Source organism: Leiobunum rupestre, chromosome 2 (assembly GCF_980474605.1).
Source record: "Leiobunum rupestre chromosome 2, qqLeiRupe1.1.hap1, whole genome shotgun sequence".
NCBI lineage: Eukaryota > Metazoa > Arthropoda > Arachnida > Opiliones > Sclerosomatidae > Leiobunum > Leiobunum rupestre.
This window is the reverse complement of record NC_143385.1, coordinates 92,374,953-92,392,714: the sequence shown is the minus strand read 5'-3', so window position 1 is coordinate 92,392,714 and position 17,762 is coordinate 92,374,953. Positions and strand designations below refer to the sequence as shown.

At 35.1% G+C, this 17,762-nt stretch overlaps 1 protein-coding gene across 1 annotated transcript; it reads left to right on the top strand.

Annotated features, from left to right (window-relative positions):
* The first annotated feature begins 7,877 nt into the window (after positions 1–7,877).
* LOC149960350 (uncharacterized) lies at positions 7,878–8,515 on the top strand. Its single transcript, XM_090165238.1, has 4 exons — positions 7,878–7,983; positions 8,035–8,145; positions 8,224–8,353; positions 8,426–8,515. The coding sequence occupies exons 1-4, from the start codon at positions 7,923–7,925 to the stop codon at positions 8,478–8,480; spliced, it is 357 nt and encodes a 118-aa protein (XP_090021364.1). The 5' UTR covers positions 7,878–7,922; the 3' UTR covers positions 8,481–8,515.
* The last annotated feature ends 9,247 nt before the right edge of the window (positions 8,516–17,762 follow it).

Below are 17,762 nucleotides of genomic sequence, written 5' to 3'. Positions count from 1 at the left end.
AAATACCGATAGTTTATAAACGAGCACCTAAATCGCCGAACGTTATCCAAGATGGCTGTGCAATAATATTGGCGTTTTAAGGCATATGACGGCTGGCAAATAAAACTAGTGAGACAAAATTATCGTCGTCTGCTGTTTCGTCTGCAGCTGTGTTTTTTATCTGTCTCAATTTTGGGCTAATAACAACAATTTGAGAGAGTAAGTTAATAAAATTATATTGTAGTGATTTCTTAAATTTGGTAGTTCTATAAAAAGATAGAAAATATTATTTCTTGTGAAATAAAATCGTTAGCATTTCAATTTCTAAAGTAAAAACATGGAAATAGTATGATAATATGTATTCCCAACTCACTGACATTGTGAGTAAATACATTTCCCTGGTAATCCATTTGTCAACTCACAAAGTATATATGCTCTTCAGAGTGATTAAGTCTGATAATTGATTCATTAAATATGAGAAATGTCATGGTTAAAAATGCCCTTCTGAGCTTATTTAAATGAAATTTGTAACCAAACAGTTTAATTGTAATTCAAATCTAAACATTTTCTAATTTGACAAGTTCTAGTTTTGTATTTAAAAATGACTGTTTCCAGTTAAAGGTTCCATAATTTAAAATGCCCTTTTATCAAATTGGATAAAATCATACATGCAGTCTTATGAACCTAAATTTGAACTTATATTTTAAGGCAAGAAAGTTTCACTTTGACAAATTTCATCTGCATTAGAAGTACTAATTAAGATTATCTTTCAAAATTATTATTTTTTAGTTAACTTTTAAATATGCTAAATTCATAGAATTTAGCTGAAAAAATGTTTGATTTTAAATTTGTAAACTTAAATGAAGTAAAATCAGATTATGTAAAAGACTAAAAGTATGCAATTATTTTATTAAAATAATGATACTCAAGTTTTGATTGTGAAAGCACCAGCTTTATGATATTAATGTATGTTATAATTTATTTAGTAAAAAATATGTAAATCACTTTTTGTATTATAATAATAATAATAATAAGAAATAGTATTTACACTATTGTTCAACTAGATAACTTTTAATGTTGTATTTTTTGGAATAATTATGTATGCCTGCCTTTATGTCTTTTTAGCGAGTGTGAGCCCGGCTGTAAAATAATAAAAGAAAAGTTATCGATTAAATTGACCAGTGTATCATGGATGACGAGTTGCCTCCCACCTCAAAGTCTCTCGTTGTGGAAAACTACCGCACATCACAGTTCTGCCTCCTTCCTAAAATTCATAAACCTGGAAACCATGGTCGTCCAATAATGTCCGCATGTTCGTGCTTAACTGAGCTAATTTCAAGTTTTTTGGACGAGATAATGCAGCCTTTTGCCCCTGTATTGTCCAACTACGTGAAGGACATCAGAGACGCTCTTCGATGGTTCTCGAATTTTTCTTTTAAATCCCTCTACACCGTCATTCCACATAATTGACCGATTCGGAAATTAAATACAGTGAAACCAGCCAAAGAGGAAAAAAATCATACTTGGTATAATTAGTTTTGACGCTAGGACACACTAGATGGCGCAGCGAACACCCCGTGAAATCGTCTGCTTATATTAGAATATGGCGACGTCCTAAGAGCACGTTAGGGTTATATTCAGTGTCTTAAATTAAGTTAGAATTATACAATAAAATGAATTTAAACGCGGTTCTTGAAGGTGGTTATATTCCCACTTGTGGGATATAAAAAACCATAACTGAGGTTCCCAAATTAACGAAGGAAAACGTAGAAGAGTTTTACAAGTCAAGGTCTAACACCGCAAAACAATACAAAAAGAGCTATAAGTATTTAATTGAAGGATACATAAATTCAGAAGCTTTATTGAGTAAAGCAGTTCTGTGAGTATAATTTGAATAATTAGGACATGGATTAACTATTTGAAACTAAAATATTCGGTACGAAGAAAGAGTGACTATCTGTAGCCTCCTTTATTAATAACGGAGGCTACAGTTTATCGGTATCTAAGATAAGGGTTAGTTTCAATAAGTTGATATGTTTCTATTGCTACAAAACCAAAATACATGCCTAATTATTATTTTTTTTAGGAGAGACAACATAGTCTATGTAAAAACCAATGCTACCGAAGCTACCGGAAAAATGATAATCCTCACATAGTTTTTGCCGCTCTCAAAATTTCAAGCCCCACAATTTTGGATGCAAACTGTTCGTGTGCAGCGGGCATAAAAGGAACGTGTAACCATGCAATATCTCTTTTGATGAGTTGTCGTGCACAAACCACAACAGTGAAACCGCCCTAGAGGCAAAAAATAATTCCCTTCTCAGTCATTGATGTTAATACTCAAGCCCCTAAAGAAGGTGGAGAAAAAAGCTAATTTTCTGCAGGATATACAATGGGACCTCGCCTAGTCTTGATAAATCTGAGGTTGTTTCTGCTAGCAAGCAATTAATATCGGATCTAAATAGTAACGGAGAAGATGGCTGGGCAAGCATTCTCCCAGACTCGGAAGAGTTTACGTGGGTGGAAACTCGAATGGGTTTAGCCCCGGAAAGTTCGCCACTCAGTCTGCAACTTCCAATAAATGAACATGGTTTTGAAATTGTTCACAACCTACGTGCTTTTCCATGTGCTCGGTTCCATCAAACAACACCAACTGAACGATTTACGATACCATCGCATTTATCGGAAGTTAGAGGGTCTATTCCTTGGAGTACTACAAAAATTCCTAGGCAATATGTACAATCTGAATTATCAGTATTACAGGTATATTTATTTTATCACCGTATAATGAAATATAAAAAAAATCTTATATGTTAATTTCTATGATTGAAAATTTAAGTTTCATATCAAGGAGCCGAAGACTTGGAAAAATATTCCAGAGATCAATCTGACTCACAACTATGGAAGGATGAAAAAGCAATCCGACTGAGTTCGTCAATTTTCGGGCAAATATGTAAACGAAGAAACGAAAATTGGACAGAGGTTGGTGTGAAGAACATCATAATTCCAAAAGACATTGGACATATAAATGCAATTAAGTGTGGAAAACAATTCGAGCCCATTGCAAGAACAAAATATATTGAGAAAATGCGTAGCCTCGGACATCACGTAACAGTTCATCCAACTGGCTATATAGTAGATCCAATACAGCCGTGGCTAGGAACGTCTTCTGATGGATTGGTTCACGATCCCCAACAAGTGGCAGAGCCAAATGGACTTTAGGAAATAAAATGTATTTACTCGATGCGAAACAAAACACCAAGCGAAGCTCTCTATGAAGATTTTACAGTAAAGATGGTTTCTGGCAAACCAGTTGTAAAAGAAACGCACAGTCATTTTTTTCAAATAATGGGGCAAATGGCATTGTCCGGACTCAGTTGGTGTGACCATGTGGCATACTTTCGAGGAGGTTTAATCATTGTAAGAGTTAATTTTAATCTTAAAAATGGGAAAAATGCAATTGATCTTAAAAAAAAATTTACTTTACACACGCGCTTTCTAAGTTAACTATTTAAAAATTTCATGAACGAATTTATTGTTGCTAAAAATTTTCATTTACATTTAAAATGTAAAGTGATGATAAATACTTCCTAAAAGATGTTAAAGTGAGAATGAATTGTTCCTAAAAAATTTAAAAAAAAGGAAATTTCAAACAAAAAGATTTAATTAAAATGCAAGATTATTTTAAACAACTTAATCATCTTGAGATAAATCTACTGCTGCGACAATTTCATCTTCACCTTTAATCGACTCTTGCTCTTCCCACTCTCGCTCTTCTTCAGACTGCCAATTTTCAGGTACCCGTATTTCTTCTTCAAAGTCATCTAAATCGTTGTAATTAGTACCATTCCCAGGTTCTAAAATTTCATCGTAATGATCGGAAACAGTGCTGACATTTAGTCTATTGGTGTTTTTAATTATTGGAGTTTGAAAATTTGACAAAATGGCGATGACTATCCACATTTGATTAATAACCGGTGCAAGACTTAAGGGTACTACACGGTCAAGGATCGATGTAAAAAACTGAAAACCCCTAATTCGGGCTATTCTTCTTTCGACATGGATCCGAAGAGCGGCCATTTTTTTAGTTTCCTCTAGTTCGGCTTTGGAAAATTGCCCTTTTCAACAAGAAAAGCTGGCATATTTAGTTGGACGCCTATTTTATCTAATATATCTTTGATAAGGCATCCTTTATCTCACTATCATTTCCAGAAAAGTTTAATGACAAGAAACCACTTCGTCGAGTTATTTCTTGGTCTGAAATACTGCCAGAAAAAAGGTGGGAAACGAATGTCATATACCCATTAGGGCAGTAGAAGGAAAGTAAGGTCGACACGCCGATCCCAGGTTCAGGTTTAGGTTCGGGATCGAGATCCAGGATTTAAGGGGTGAAATGGGGGTAAAATCATCGAAAAGTCAATGTATTTATGATATTTCTCGCGACGATTTGTTTTTTCGTATAACAACATATTATGTTCAGGCCCAACTTGTTTATTTAGCTCCGCTTATCTTGAAAGACACTTGAACGTATATTATCGTGTTTTATCGTACGGCATAAGTTAAAATGATGTAAAAAGTGATAACCTGGTCGGTGCGCGTGCGCGGATTCCCCGGGGGACGCGGTTAATTTGAATTTAAGAGTGTTTTGACGTCATGGAATATGGGACGCGGTTAATTTGTATTTAAAACATGGATTTGAGTGTTTTGACGTCATGGAATATTCGTTAAAATGAGGTAGAATGGAAATATTTTTAAACTTCATTTTAATATCATTGTAGTACTTAAATATGCTTGACACTTGAACCTATCTCACGAGTATTTCAAACGAATATCTAAAGTTTAAGTATGAGAAACGTATCGTTCTCAAGTATTGTAATTGTACACGTGATTCCGTATGAGGACCGGGTAAATTCATATATACGTAACGCGATACACTTCAAAATGCGTATACGTAGAATGGAATTAATTTTTAATATCATTGTAGTACTTAAATATGCTTGGCACTTGAATCTATATCACGAGTATTTCAAACGAATATCTCAAGTTTAAGTTTGAGAAACGTATCGTTCTCAAATGATACTTGAATATACTATAAAAGGGTTGAATAGGGTTGTGGGAGGTCATTCCACGGTTAACTGCGGTAGCTATATTCAATATGCCTAAAACTCAGTATACTTGTCCTACGTGCTCGAAAAGTTTCGCTACCAAGTCCACCTTAAATCGGCATATTAGAGAAGTACACGGTGATAGACATAAGTTTGTCTGTGAAGTATGTGGTAAGACTGTTGCTAGATTGGAAAATTTCAAGAGCCATCAACGAACTCATGACTTGAACGCACCCGGCCCTTCCAAACCCATGGACCTGTCTCGCACACCGTCACCAATGCAACGTTCGCCAGCATCTTCCCGAACACCATCACCAGCCCGTTCACTGTCACCTAGTCTGCTTCAAGACATTCAACTGGAATCTATCCAACCATCTGCATCAGCTTTACCCAACAGCCCACCACCATCACCTGTTCCTGCCTCACCAATACTTGATGAAACGCTGCCAGCATCCCCAAGTATGGTCCAGGCCCTACAATGCCGAGGACTATGATATTGATGCGGCTATGTTTATTGGACGTTATCGAGCTGCTTTTCGTAAATTTCGAATGGAAAGACTTCCTAGTAAACGTGGAATTAAGTGGTTCTTACTCGTAAGATCGGTTTATATGAGACCTTTGGGAGGTGAAGAGCAAAGTGCGGAAGTGAGACCCTATTTCCGGAGCATTATGCAGACAACATTAACGGCCGATGTAATTGAAGACCAGCTGAATGAATGCATTGAAACAATACAGTCATCAGCGGAAAACTTTGAAGCGACAGGTATGTACTAAAATTTATAAGTTTTATTTTGAACTAAAAAATTATATTTTTGACAGGATCGGGTTGGGTAATTGATCGTATTCTGTATGTAGAATTAAATGTAGCATCTTACCAGCCGTTACGGGGGTCATCGTATATGGAACTACCTAAAAAACTCTCTCAACATCGTGCGATTCTTAATATTAGAAACGAAAATGATGAGAAATGTTTTCTCTGGTCAATTCTAGCGAAACTTCACCCAGTTTCTTGGCTTCATCACTCTAACAGGGTTTCCAAATATACACCTTATGAAAATGAACTTGATACCAGTGATATATCTTTCCCTTTCAAATTAAACGCTACGGAACTTAAAAAATTTGAATTAATGAATAATTTATCAATATCTATGTTTGGCTGCTCCGGAGATATATTGCCCCTTTACGTAAGCGCTAACAAGTGTGGTAAGGAAAGGGAGGTAGATTTACTATACATCACCGATGAAACTAAAGATATTGACGATGGGAATAGACATTACTGTCTTATACGAGACCTAGGAAAACTGTTACAGCGTCTAACAAAAAACCGAAGTACAAGTTATTATTGCAGGTAATTTAGTTTCCAATATATTAGTTTGCAATCTACTAATTATTTTCTGTATTAGAATGTGTCTTCACCGATTCAGCGGTAATAACGCGGAACAGCGACGTGATGCACATATCGAAGAATGCGCCACCGACGGCGTTGAAAAAACAGTTTTCCCTACCAAGAAGAAGACGCTTTATTTTGATAAATATGAGTGGACGGAAAAGTAAAAATAAAAATTATTTAATTTAACTCTTAATGAAATGAAATTATTAGGTGCAGTATGTATTTTACGCCGATTTTGAAGCAATCCTACCGAGAGTTCAAGGATGTGATCTAGATCCCGATATAAATACCAGCAAAGTAAACATGCACATCAGCTGCTTGTATTCGTGGGTGCTTGTTGGACCTAACGGTAAGTTATTCGGCAAAATTTCCTTTTAGATATATTATAAGAGAATACTTACAGGTGTACCTGTTCGAACCGATTGCTATCGAGGACAAGATGCAACTCGAAGATTTCTGGAGTCTATTCTGGAATTAGAGAAGGAGTTGATGGAACTCATTGAGACCAATGTACCAATGATTATTACCCTGGATGAGGAGGAACAGTTTCAAGCTGCTACGCTTTGCTATATTTGTCAGAAGCAGCTAAATCAGGGAAATATGCCCGCTGTTCGAGATCATTGTCATTTCAGCGGTAAATATAGGGGGCCAGCGCATAACCTCTGTAATCTTCAAAAGAAAGTTCCAGAATTTATCCCTATTTTCCTTCATAACCTTAGCAGGTGAATTTATTAAGTTAATTAACCAGGAAATAATCCTAATAATAATAAATCTTCATAGATACGATTTACATCTTATATGTCAGGAGATTGGTCATTTTAAGGAACAGACACTTGACTGTATTCCTTCCACTAGCGAAAATTATATTTCACTCAAACTAGGTAAAATATATTTAATTATGAATTTAACCTTAACAGTAATTTTATTATTATTTTAGGGAGATTTCGGTTTTTAGACTCTTATCGATTTCTAACCGATAGCCTCGATGCTCTAGTATCTAATCTCGTTTTGGAAGGAGCCAGTAAATTTCAGATTGTTAAGAAATATTTTGAAAGTGATAAAGTTCAACTGCTTTTGCGGAAGGGAGTCTACCCGTACGAGTATATGGACGATGAAAAGAAATTTGACGAGACGATGCTGCCATCTAGAGAAGCGTTTTTCAGTTCATTGAAAAATCAAAATATTTTAGAATCTGATTATTTACACGCCCAAAATGTTTGGACAGCGTTTAATATTCAAACATTAGGTAAAATTACTATAGTATAAATATTTCAAATCTCTTAACCTCGGTTTTCGTATGGGAATACACCGACCTCTATGTGATAAGCGATGCTTTGCTCTTAGCCGACGTTTTTGAAAATCTTAGAACATTATCTATAACTCATTATAAATTAGATCCCACTCACGCTTACACCGCACCAGGTTTAGCCTGGCAAGCAGCTTTGAAGATGACCGATGTTCGCCTCGATCTCATACTTGATATAGATCAACACTTATTTATTGAAAAGGGTAACGCTTTTTGATATTTTAAATATTATTGTATTTACATTGAATTTTTAGGTATTCGAGGCGGTGTTTCAATGATCGCAACTCGTTATTCTGAAGCGAATAACAAGTATATGCCCGACACATATGATTCGTCTGAAGAGAGCAGTTATATATGCTATTTAGGTAATTTACATTTTTTTTTTTAATTTTAATTATTTTAATTTTAATTATTTTAATTAACTTAATTTAACTTAATTGAAGATGCGAATAATTTGTACGGTGCTGTTATGTGTGAACCACTACCGCTAGGCGACTTCCAGTGGGTTCAGGAGGATGATTTGCAAACACTCTGTGAAAATATTCTGAGTATTCCCAATAACGTTGAAAACGGGTACATTTTAGAGGTAAATAACAAGTGTTATAATTATTGAATTATATTTTTAAAGAATTGTTTCCTTTCCAGGTGGATCTTGAATATCCTCCAGAGTTGCATGACTTACATAACGATCTCCCAGTAGCGGCGGAATCTAAAGTTATTACACATGATATGCTATCTCCATACTCCAAAGATCTCTTAGGAAAATTAAATATTAAGGAGAATCAAAGTCTACCAAAACTTCTTCCTAATTTAAATAATAAAGAGAAATACATAGTACATTACCGCAATTTAAAATATTATGTAGAATTAGGTTTGAAAATTACCAAGGTTCATCGAGCTCTAACTTTCACTCAAGGAAAATGGTTAGAAAAATATGTTAGATTCAACACTGAACAGAGGAAATTATCCAAGAGCTCATTTGAAAAGAATTTATGGAAACTTATGGTTAACTCTGTTTTCGGGTAAATCAATTTAAATAATTTATTGCTGTTTTTTCCCTTACTTCATTTAATTCTTTAGAAAAACAATGGAAAATTTACGGAAGCATATAAATTTCGAGTTGATTCATAAGCCAGAAAGAATGTTAAAAGTTACAAGTTCCCCGCAGTTTGAACACAAGGAGCTCATGTATCGGTTCCATTATGGATTCATAAAAAATACGTACGGGAACAAAGCATCAGTATTATTTACAGACACTGGTAATTTAATTTAATATCAATTTTTTATTTAAATAGTACTAATATATAAAATATTTACAGACAGTTTAACGTACAGCATTAAGACGGATGATGTTTATAAAGACTCTGAAGTTCATAAAAACCGCTTTGACTTCTCTGATTATCCACCTTCGCATTTCCTTCATTCTAATCAGAATAAAAAAGCTCTCGTCTATTTTAAAAACGAGACAAATTCACAGTTAATTCAAAGTTTTGTAGGACTTCGTCCAAAGCTTTATTCTATTAAATTGTACGGGGAGTCTAAGACCGCTGAAGAGATAGAAAAGGAGTTGCGATTGGGGAAATCTTTAGAGTCAATTTTAAACCATAAAAAGGTTTGTAAGGGCGTTGCCATGAACGTTATTAGAAACGTCATCCGCCACGAAGACTATGAACGTTGTCTTTTTAATCAAGAAACCATGTCAGCCGAGATGATGCGTATAGCTAGTTTCAAGCATGAGCTATTTACTTTAAATACTAGAAAACTTTGTTTATCACCAAATGATGAAAAGAGATATATTCTACCCTGCGGGGTTCGTACATTAGCGCACGGTCATAAAGATATTGAAAATTGATAATGAATGCTTGTACTTATGTATATATAAAAAACTGCTATTGCTATAAATTGTAAAAAATTATTTTATTGAATACATTTTGCACATAAACTCTTTAATCATTGTATCGTTTACATTTTTATCTTTCTAAAACCTAGATACAATGTTATACATTTCTATTCCTTAACACCTGTTTATACAAAATAAATACAGAATGATCCACACGTATTACTAGAATTACTCTGTAATTGATTAGAATTAAAAGTAACAGATTTACTGTTTCGTTCAATAAAGTCATTAAATTTAAAATAATCTGGCGGGTTTCCAAACGAATCCATGAATTCACTATTTTTATGTTTAGAAAAATATATTAGAACCCAGTGTTCTCCAGGCCCAGCACTCGTATCGGTATTTACAGTAAATAGCGAAGGCAATATTTTTACATATTTAGGTAGCTTGTCAGCCGCGAACATGCGTCGAAATATACTTTTAGTACTTAAATATTTTTCAAGAATTTTAGTTAACTGTAGCGAATCCATTAATTACTGTAATCGAAAATCACGGTTCGATTTTTATCAATTTCAATCAAATTTTGATTCTCAGCGTAAATTAGAATGGGAATCGTCTCCGGTAACGGTTTTGCAAATTTTAATTATAATCTCAGGTTACTGTTTTTTACAAGATGCAAGTGATTAGCGTTGTTATTAAGATCCGAGGTTAAATTGTACGCGAATAAACAATTTCAGTTAGGGTAATCTTCCCGACTTATCTGATTCCCTTCATCTACGTTCCACTGATTAGTTTGAATGAAAAGATTGCAATACGCTTGAATATATTGATTTTCCTCAAAGTTTAGAGATAACGCCTTATGAGGGACGCTGCTACCGTCAATGTACAATCCAATGCTTGATAAATCGAAATGTTGAAAGTTGTACGGTGATTTTTTCAAATCTCCTAGAAACGCTTTTTGTTCCACAAACCCGATAACAACTTTCTTGGGTGCTTGTCCGGTAAATAAATGATCTTGCACACTAATCATAAGACCAGCGGGTATAGAAAATGAGGTGCACTCCGAACGAGTTACAGGATATTTAGCGGTTCCATATTGTAGCGCCTTGGTTTGAGCGAGCGATAGTTCCGGTATCACTTTAACTTTCCTCAGATAAAGGGAAGCTGATAAAATCTCTACTTTACATTTTACGTCGGAATGAACGCAAAAAGCTGCTCTATTTTTATCGAATTTAAATTTCAAATCAACCATATTTAATAAAAAGCGTGGTTGTTGACATAAATCAGTATTGACTACGCCTAACAAGTCAATCGCCCCTTTTTGCGCTAAACTCGCTCGTTTAGAGAAACCATCGTTATCGAAAAATGAATCGAACTTCCCTGGCGTATCCCGGTAGAAAAGTGAACTCGTTAAAAATCTTTGTTTTTTTAGTTTTAAATTATCTTATTGCTTTTATTTTATAATTTCATTAAGGTCAAAGGTCGCCATTACATTTGTATATTAAATGCTAAACGTAATATAATTGCCCAATATTGAAGTCAGTTAGGAAGTAAATATTTTCAATAGTTTTAGATATATTCCAATTTTAATAGGTGAAACGTCATTTGTCAAATTTACGATTCATGATTAAAGGGATACTTTTAAAACTAAGCCCCTTTGAAGTACCGGATCATCTACATAAAAATTTATATCTGATATAGAAGCAGAACTTGCGGAATTTTGGATCTAAGGGATTTTCTTAAATCCTTGATGTTGAATTTTTTATTTTAGAATTGATTCTCAGCTACAGATTTTTAGATTTTTCAAATGTATTTTAAAATTATTTTAATTAATTTAAGGTACTTCGATAATTTTTTCTACTTTTTGTATTTTATGTACATTAAATATCTTTAAATCCAAATAACTAAATGTTTAGAAAATATTCATTACATAGCTTACCATTAGAAAGTAATATATTTAGAAACTGGAAAACTTCGTTTTTTGAAAAGAGCATTTTAAAATAATAAAGGACGTCGAATGCACGAAAATGAAAAAGAATGGTTTAAATTATTAATGTTATTTTATTCCCGCTTTTAAAAATAATGTATGCATATTATTCGCTACGAAGGTTTTTCTACGCGTACTTTCGTGGTACAAAACTCAAATCCTTAAATAAAATATCATTCAATTAGCGATGAATACAGTATATATTCCGTTGGATTTATTTTATGTATGTAAAACACAAAAATTTATATTCATTGTTAGACGTTCCTCAGGAATTTAATGAACAAAGCGATGAAAACTAAAATTGTGTAATATTTCTAGTTAAAATGTAAATTCCTACTTAAAAACTTTAAGGGGAACGGACAAGATTTAACCATTTAGATAGCCCTATAGCCCATTAAAAACTAAAATGTATGGCGAAAACTGCATCAAAAATATTGAGTGGTTAATTTTTAATAAAATAAAGTAATTTCGGGAAATCGAAAAGCACGCGTCCGCCGCGACACCTGGTGAGAAGTCGGTGATACAGAAAAACAACGTAAAACGCGCGCTGCTGAAGACGCATAAAAATGTTTCGCAGGCGCGGCGCGTTCCAGTTATAAGAGACTTAAGCCTAAATTGCGTGATTTTAAAAATTAGGATAGTTCGCAAATCACTCATACGGGGTTTGGGGCGCTGGCGGCAGCCCCTAAGATGGCGGCGAAAATTCAAACCCAAACACCTGGCGTTATTTTTCGTTTCAACTTTTTGGGACAAAAGCTATTTTTTTAAGACAAAAAAAGGTACGTGTTAGTATATTGAGCATCTTGTTTATCTTTTGATACGGAAATAAGGCCATATTTGGAAAAGCTTGGCCGTTCCCCTTTAATTCTCGAAATAGTCACCCAACCAATTGTCACATTCGCTGAAACCTCACACTTGTTTTCACAGTATTGTTTTAACCACTTCCTGAAACTCACTATTACCGTTAACCTCAATAAGAATTTACGGAAAGGGGAAAACCGAAGAATTCGGAGGAAACCCCTTTAACAAGTAGGGAGATAACTTGCAATATCAACGCATTAGGATAAGTGACATAATTACCAAAAGTGTGACAATCCCTGTACTTCCGTATGCTAAAGGCTTAATGAATGCTCGACTCGAGATCGACCACATAAAAAAACTATTTATTGTCGCCTTTCTGGATCTTTTTCAGTCTATAGTATTATATGGTAGGTAGATGGCGATAGCATCTCCACAGAAACACTATAAATAAAAAATACACTAACTTTGACCAGTGCTACTTAGTTCCTCCGTTCCTCACTACGAGGCGTTATTGGTTGGTTATAACTTCCTTCCCGCCCCAAGGCATACTTTCCCTTCTCCCCTCCCAACTTGTATTTCGCTCGTAACATTCATTAAGAAATAGGTCCGATTGACACACTTTTGGTAATTATGTCACTTTTGGCATTAGGAACTCGTGGTTCCTAGTTTTCACCCAGTGACACAAGCAGCGATTTTACCCGGCTCCTTTTTCTGTGAGGTGCAAACCACCACCGAATTGTGCTAGAAAGGTGGTTGAGGTTAACTAAAATAGTTATTGTAGGGAGCTGTTGGCTCGTGTGACATGATGGGCTTGCCACCACCCTCCTAAGCATTGTAGCCCAGTCACTTGATTTGAAGAGGCACTAAAATTGCCTAACTGACATGGGCCTAGGAAGGTAACCATCTGATTCTAAGCCCTCATTTATACACATTTTATTCACTAAAAATAAAAGGGTTTTTTAATTCATGAAATTTTTAGAGCCAAAATTTCAATTCATCATAAAAAATCCAATGAACTGTTTATTCTGTATCATACTTTTATAAGCGTTATTTTGACTGGAAGGTGTTACTGATCTTTCATTAAGAAATACGTGGACGTCGCTAAAAAGCGAATAAAGAAACAAATTCTCGGGGGCGATATTGTCGGCTGGAGTTCCGGCGGCCCCGCCCGCAACACCTGGAACCGCTGGTTGCGGTAGTTGACCATTATCTTTAGTTACCTTAACTCGAACGTGCAACAAAGTTTGTGAAAGGTCTATATACGTTTCAGAGTTACCGTTGATAGAAAATGTAATTGATGCGTTATCAACTATATTTGATATTGGATTATACTCAACCCATTCTGCACCAATAATCGAAGATTGTGTCATAGGTACTTGAAACAAATCTAGCTCGGAATTTATACACTCAACTGAGTGCGGGTGTAAAAGGGACATTATGAGAATATTTCGGAACGTTTAGGGAACCGTCCTTTCGCTATCCTGCCTGTTGTTGAAATGGCGCTTTTCGACTGAGTTCGTTTCCTTTTATTTCCGGAACCCGTCATTCTTTTAATATGATCCGTAGCTGAAGATGTTAGTCTCATGGCTTCATCAGCTGCTGAAGCTAAAGTTTCCCTTCCAGCGATAATAGAATGCGATTTAAGCGCTGTTTTAATTGGGACTCCGCTAACAACATCGGTCGCTACTTTCGCTCCGGTACTTAAAAGTTTTTTTCCCAAGTAAGAAGTGCCTTTCTTCAGTAAAGGTACCGCGAATCTAAATGCTGAAGATAATATATTTCCTAGTCCATATCCTCTTTGCGCAGCTAAACCTCTATATACGGGTATTCCACCGAAACCAACCTGGTTTAAATAGTAACTTTCATAATCAGTTCTTGAAGGTGAATATTCAGACCTCATGATGTTAACTGTTCGCTCTCTTAAGCTAGAATGAGGGTGTGTCCTGAATGATTAAAGGTTTATAGTGAAGTCCACATTTTACGGGGTTTAAAATGTAATACAACGTGAGCTTTTCCACTATGAAACTGTATTGGCTCACCAAAATCATCTGTTATATTAATCTCTATAGTCTTAATATTATTACACACGACTGGTAGGTAATGAGGTTGTGAACATATTTTTGTAGCTGTTTTCCCATTAGACTCGGCTTTCTCTTCGACGCTTATGATTCTTAATAGAGGTGCTAAACTATCCCCAACAACGCTATTTTCAACCAGATCTGAATAAACGAATAAGGAATGTAGCCCAGCGTTCATATCAACTGGGTAGGGGGTTATCATTGAATTTAAAATGGTGAAATCATTATCTCTTCTATCCCTAAAACCTAGTAAAATCGATAGATCGGGACCAATTGCAGCTCTGATTTTCGGTTGCAATTTAACTTTAAATCGATTAGAATAATTTAAATAAGCGAATGTAACTTGTTCTTCTTGGTTGTGGACGTTCATAACATGTAATAGTTCTTCCGGAGTTTTATAAAAACCCGCGGGAACTTCAATTATTTTATCATATTCGAGAGGGTCTTTAATAACCAATAGATTAGGTTTTCGAACGTTATGCCATGTCCTAGGATAGCTTATTTCCGCTAACCCAACTTCGTACTGTTCCTCAAATCTTAACAGTTCAGCTAAATACGTTCGAAATTTACCAACGCTATTATCTTGGTAAAATAATGACGAGGAATCTGAAGGTAGCGTTACGTAAAAACTCATTTTAAATCCACTTCTTGTATCCAAGAATTAATAGTATGGTCGTAATCTTGCCACTTGACATACAGTTCTACGCGGCCGTCCGATTTTTTCCTCTTTTTTATTACTTTTTAGATTATGAAGTAACAGTCTTTTATATCTCGACCAACAATCTGAACCTCCTCTCGATAGAATACTCCTAAAATGGGGTTAGAATTTAAATCCATCGGCTTATATACAGGTGGGTCACGTGGTAGTCTCTCAGCTATTTTAAACAATTATGTAGTGAAATTCGGGTTATATTTCTTATCGAAAATTGATAAATTTCTACTTATTCTACAAATATCTCCAATTTCAAACGCGTATGTTAACGGAGGAGAAAAATTTACCGAACCGTAAAGATTTTTCCATATTTTAGCAGAGTTACCTAGAGTAACTTCCGCGGGTTTACATTTAATTGATCTGTGATAACTATTGTTATAAGCGTTTATAATATCATCTAAAACGTCGATATATTTAAGGGTGTTATTCTGCGTGAAATAGCGATATAAACGAGATTTTAAACTTCTAATGAATCTTTCAATAATGGACGCTTTCATTTCTGATCGAGTAGCGAAAAAGTTAATACCCCTTCACTGTAATTCACTCTGTACTTCTTGACAGACAAATTCATTTCCATGATAACTTTGAATTGTTTTCGGTTGACGACCTTTTTCAAAAACGTTATGTAACGCTTCTAAAATTGTTACACCTTTCTTATTTTTAACCGCTACAGCCATAGCGTATTTGCTAAATATGTCAATAATACATAATACGTAGCGAGATCCTGAATTATATTTAGACAGCTTCTGAAAATCTGCCAAGTCCGCTTGCCACTGTTCGTCAATTCCATAAACAATAGTTCGATTTCGTTTGAATCGTCTTCTAGCAGGTTTATGCAGCGTATATGTATCCTGCTTTATTAGAAATTGTTTTACTTTTTCCAATGAAACCTTTAAACCTTTATGTCGAGCTGAATAATAGAGCGTTCGAACTCCAGCGAATGACCCTGGGTCTGCGGGATTAGTATAGATTTTCTCAAGTTCTTTCTCCATATCGGGTAATATTTTGATGTAAAGGCATGTAACGCCAAAAAAGGAAATTAAATAATTCTAATATTATAATAAATATGATAATTAATACAGCTGTGATAATTTTCGGTGATTTTGAAAATGATTGTGATAAATAGGCTAAAAGTCCTAAAGAGACCGTTTCTGTACAACTTTCCATTGTAGGCTTATACTATGAAATGAGAACAACATTATCAGGTTAATATATTTTATTTTAGTATGTATCCAAGGTCTTAGAGGACAAGGTGAAGATGATGATAACATTGAACTATTTGGTGGTGTATGAAATACAGCGAATGTTTTTAACAGTGTCAATTTTACAGGATTTTTAATTAAACGTTTTAAAATATTTGACTTATGAATGCCCTCGTAAAACTCTGTAACTCCTATAGGATCAATCGCTGTTCCAGGCGTTTTTCTCACAGCGTCATACAAAAGATCGATTATATTAGATCCTCCAATCACTTGTCCTCGAATAGAAAGCTCTCCTGAGTTAGTCCATCTAATATATCTCGGATCTTCCGTAGTCGCTCGGTATAATGAAATCGCATCACTAACATAAGTTGCAGGTAGGGAATAAGATATTTACGCGAACCAGGTTTTAGGCCGTTCAGAGTTTTCAATAACGGGAGAGATTTGCTCTTTGCGTACGTAAGTTAACCGTCGTTGGAGAGTTTGATTGTATAATGCTAATTTCTCTGATTCGTTTAAATCTGGATTATCTAGAATAGATTTCATTTCATCATCGAGTGTCTTATCTTTTTGAAGTTCAGGTGTTTCTTCTGTTTTGGAAGGTGGAGTGTTTTTTAATCTCTCCATTACATCTTCAGGTACTAGAAGCATTTTTCGAGCCATCATCGGTTTATAGCTCGGCTTATTGCACTTCCGGCGACTGAGCTAACGATAGATAGCAGTGGCGCCAATAAAAATGGAAGAAAACCACCTTTTTGTACCAGTATCTTTCGTCGTTTTGATATAGAGTTCTTCTTCGACACGTTTCGTATAACCGCGCTATATTTCTTTAACCGCTTACGATGGCGTTCTGACAGTTCAATTGTTCCGTGCAATACATTTATACAACATTCAACGAGAGCCAATATAGCTTCCTTGCTAGCGTATTTAATAGTTGTCTTTCTTTGATTTAGATTACAGGATGTCAGGAAACGTAGAAAGTCTAGGTTTTCCTTTACTCGTTTTGAGACATCCATTTACAGATTTTCTTAGCCTTTCTTAAAGCGCAATGAATAGTTTCGGAATGAAAAGGACAGTTTAATTCAACGTCTTCTAGTTCTGATAATTTAGGACAACCAGTATCTTCGATGTTAGTTACTGGAACACCGAGGAGTGTCGATAATACTGCAGCTTTTTCTAAACCTTTGGTGAAAAACGAAGTCGCTCTCTCCGCTATCTGATTACAAATGTCACGTGTCGTTCTGTAACGACGTTCGCCGTCATCCCATCGAAGATGACAAATGTTATGAGATATCCATCTGCATTGTCTTTTATCTTCGTTTGAAAGCTCTTTGAAAGGGCATGGAGATTTGAAAGTAAACACTT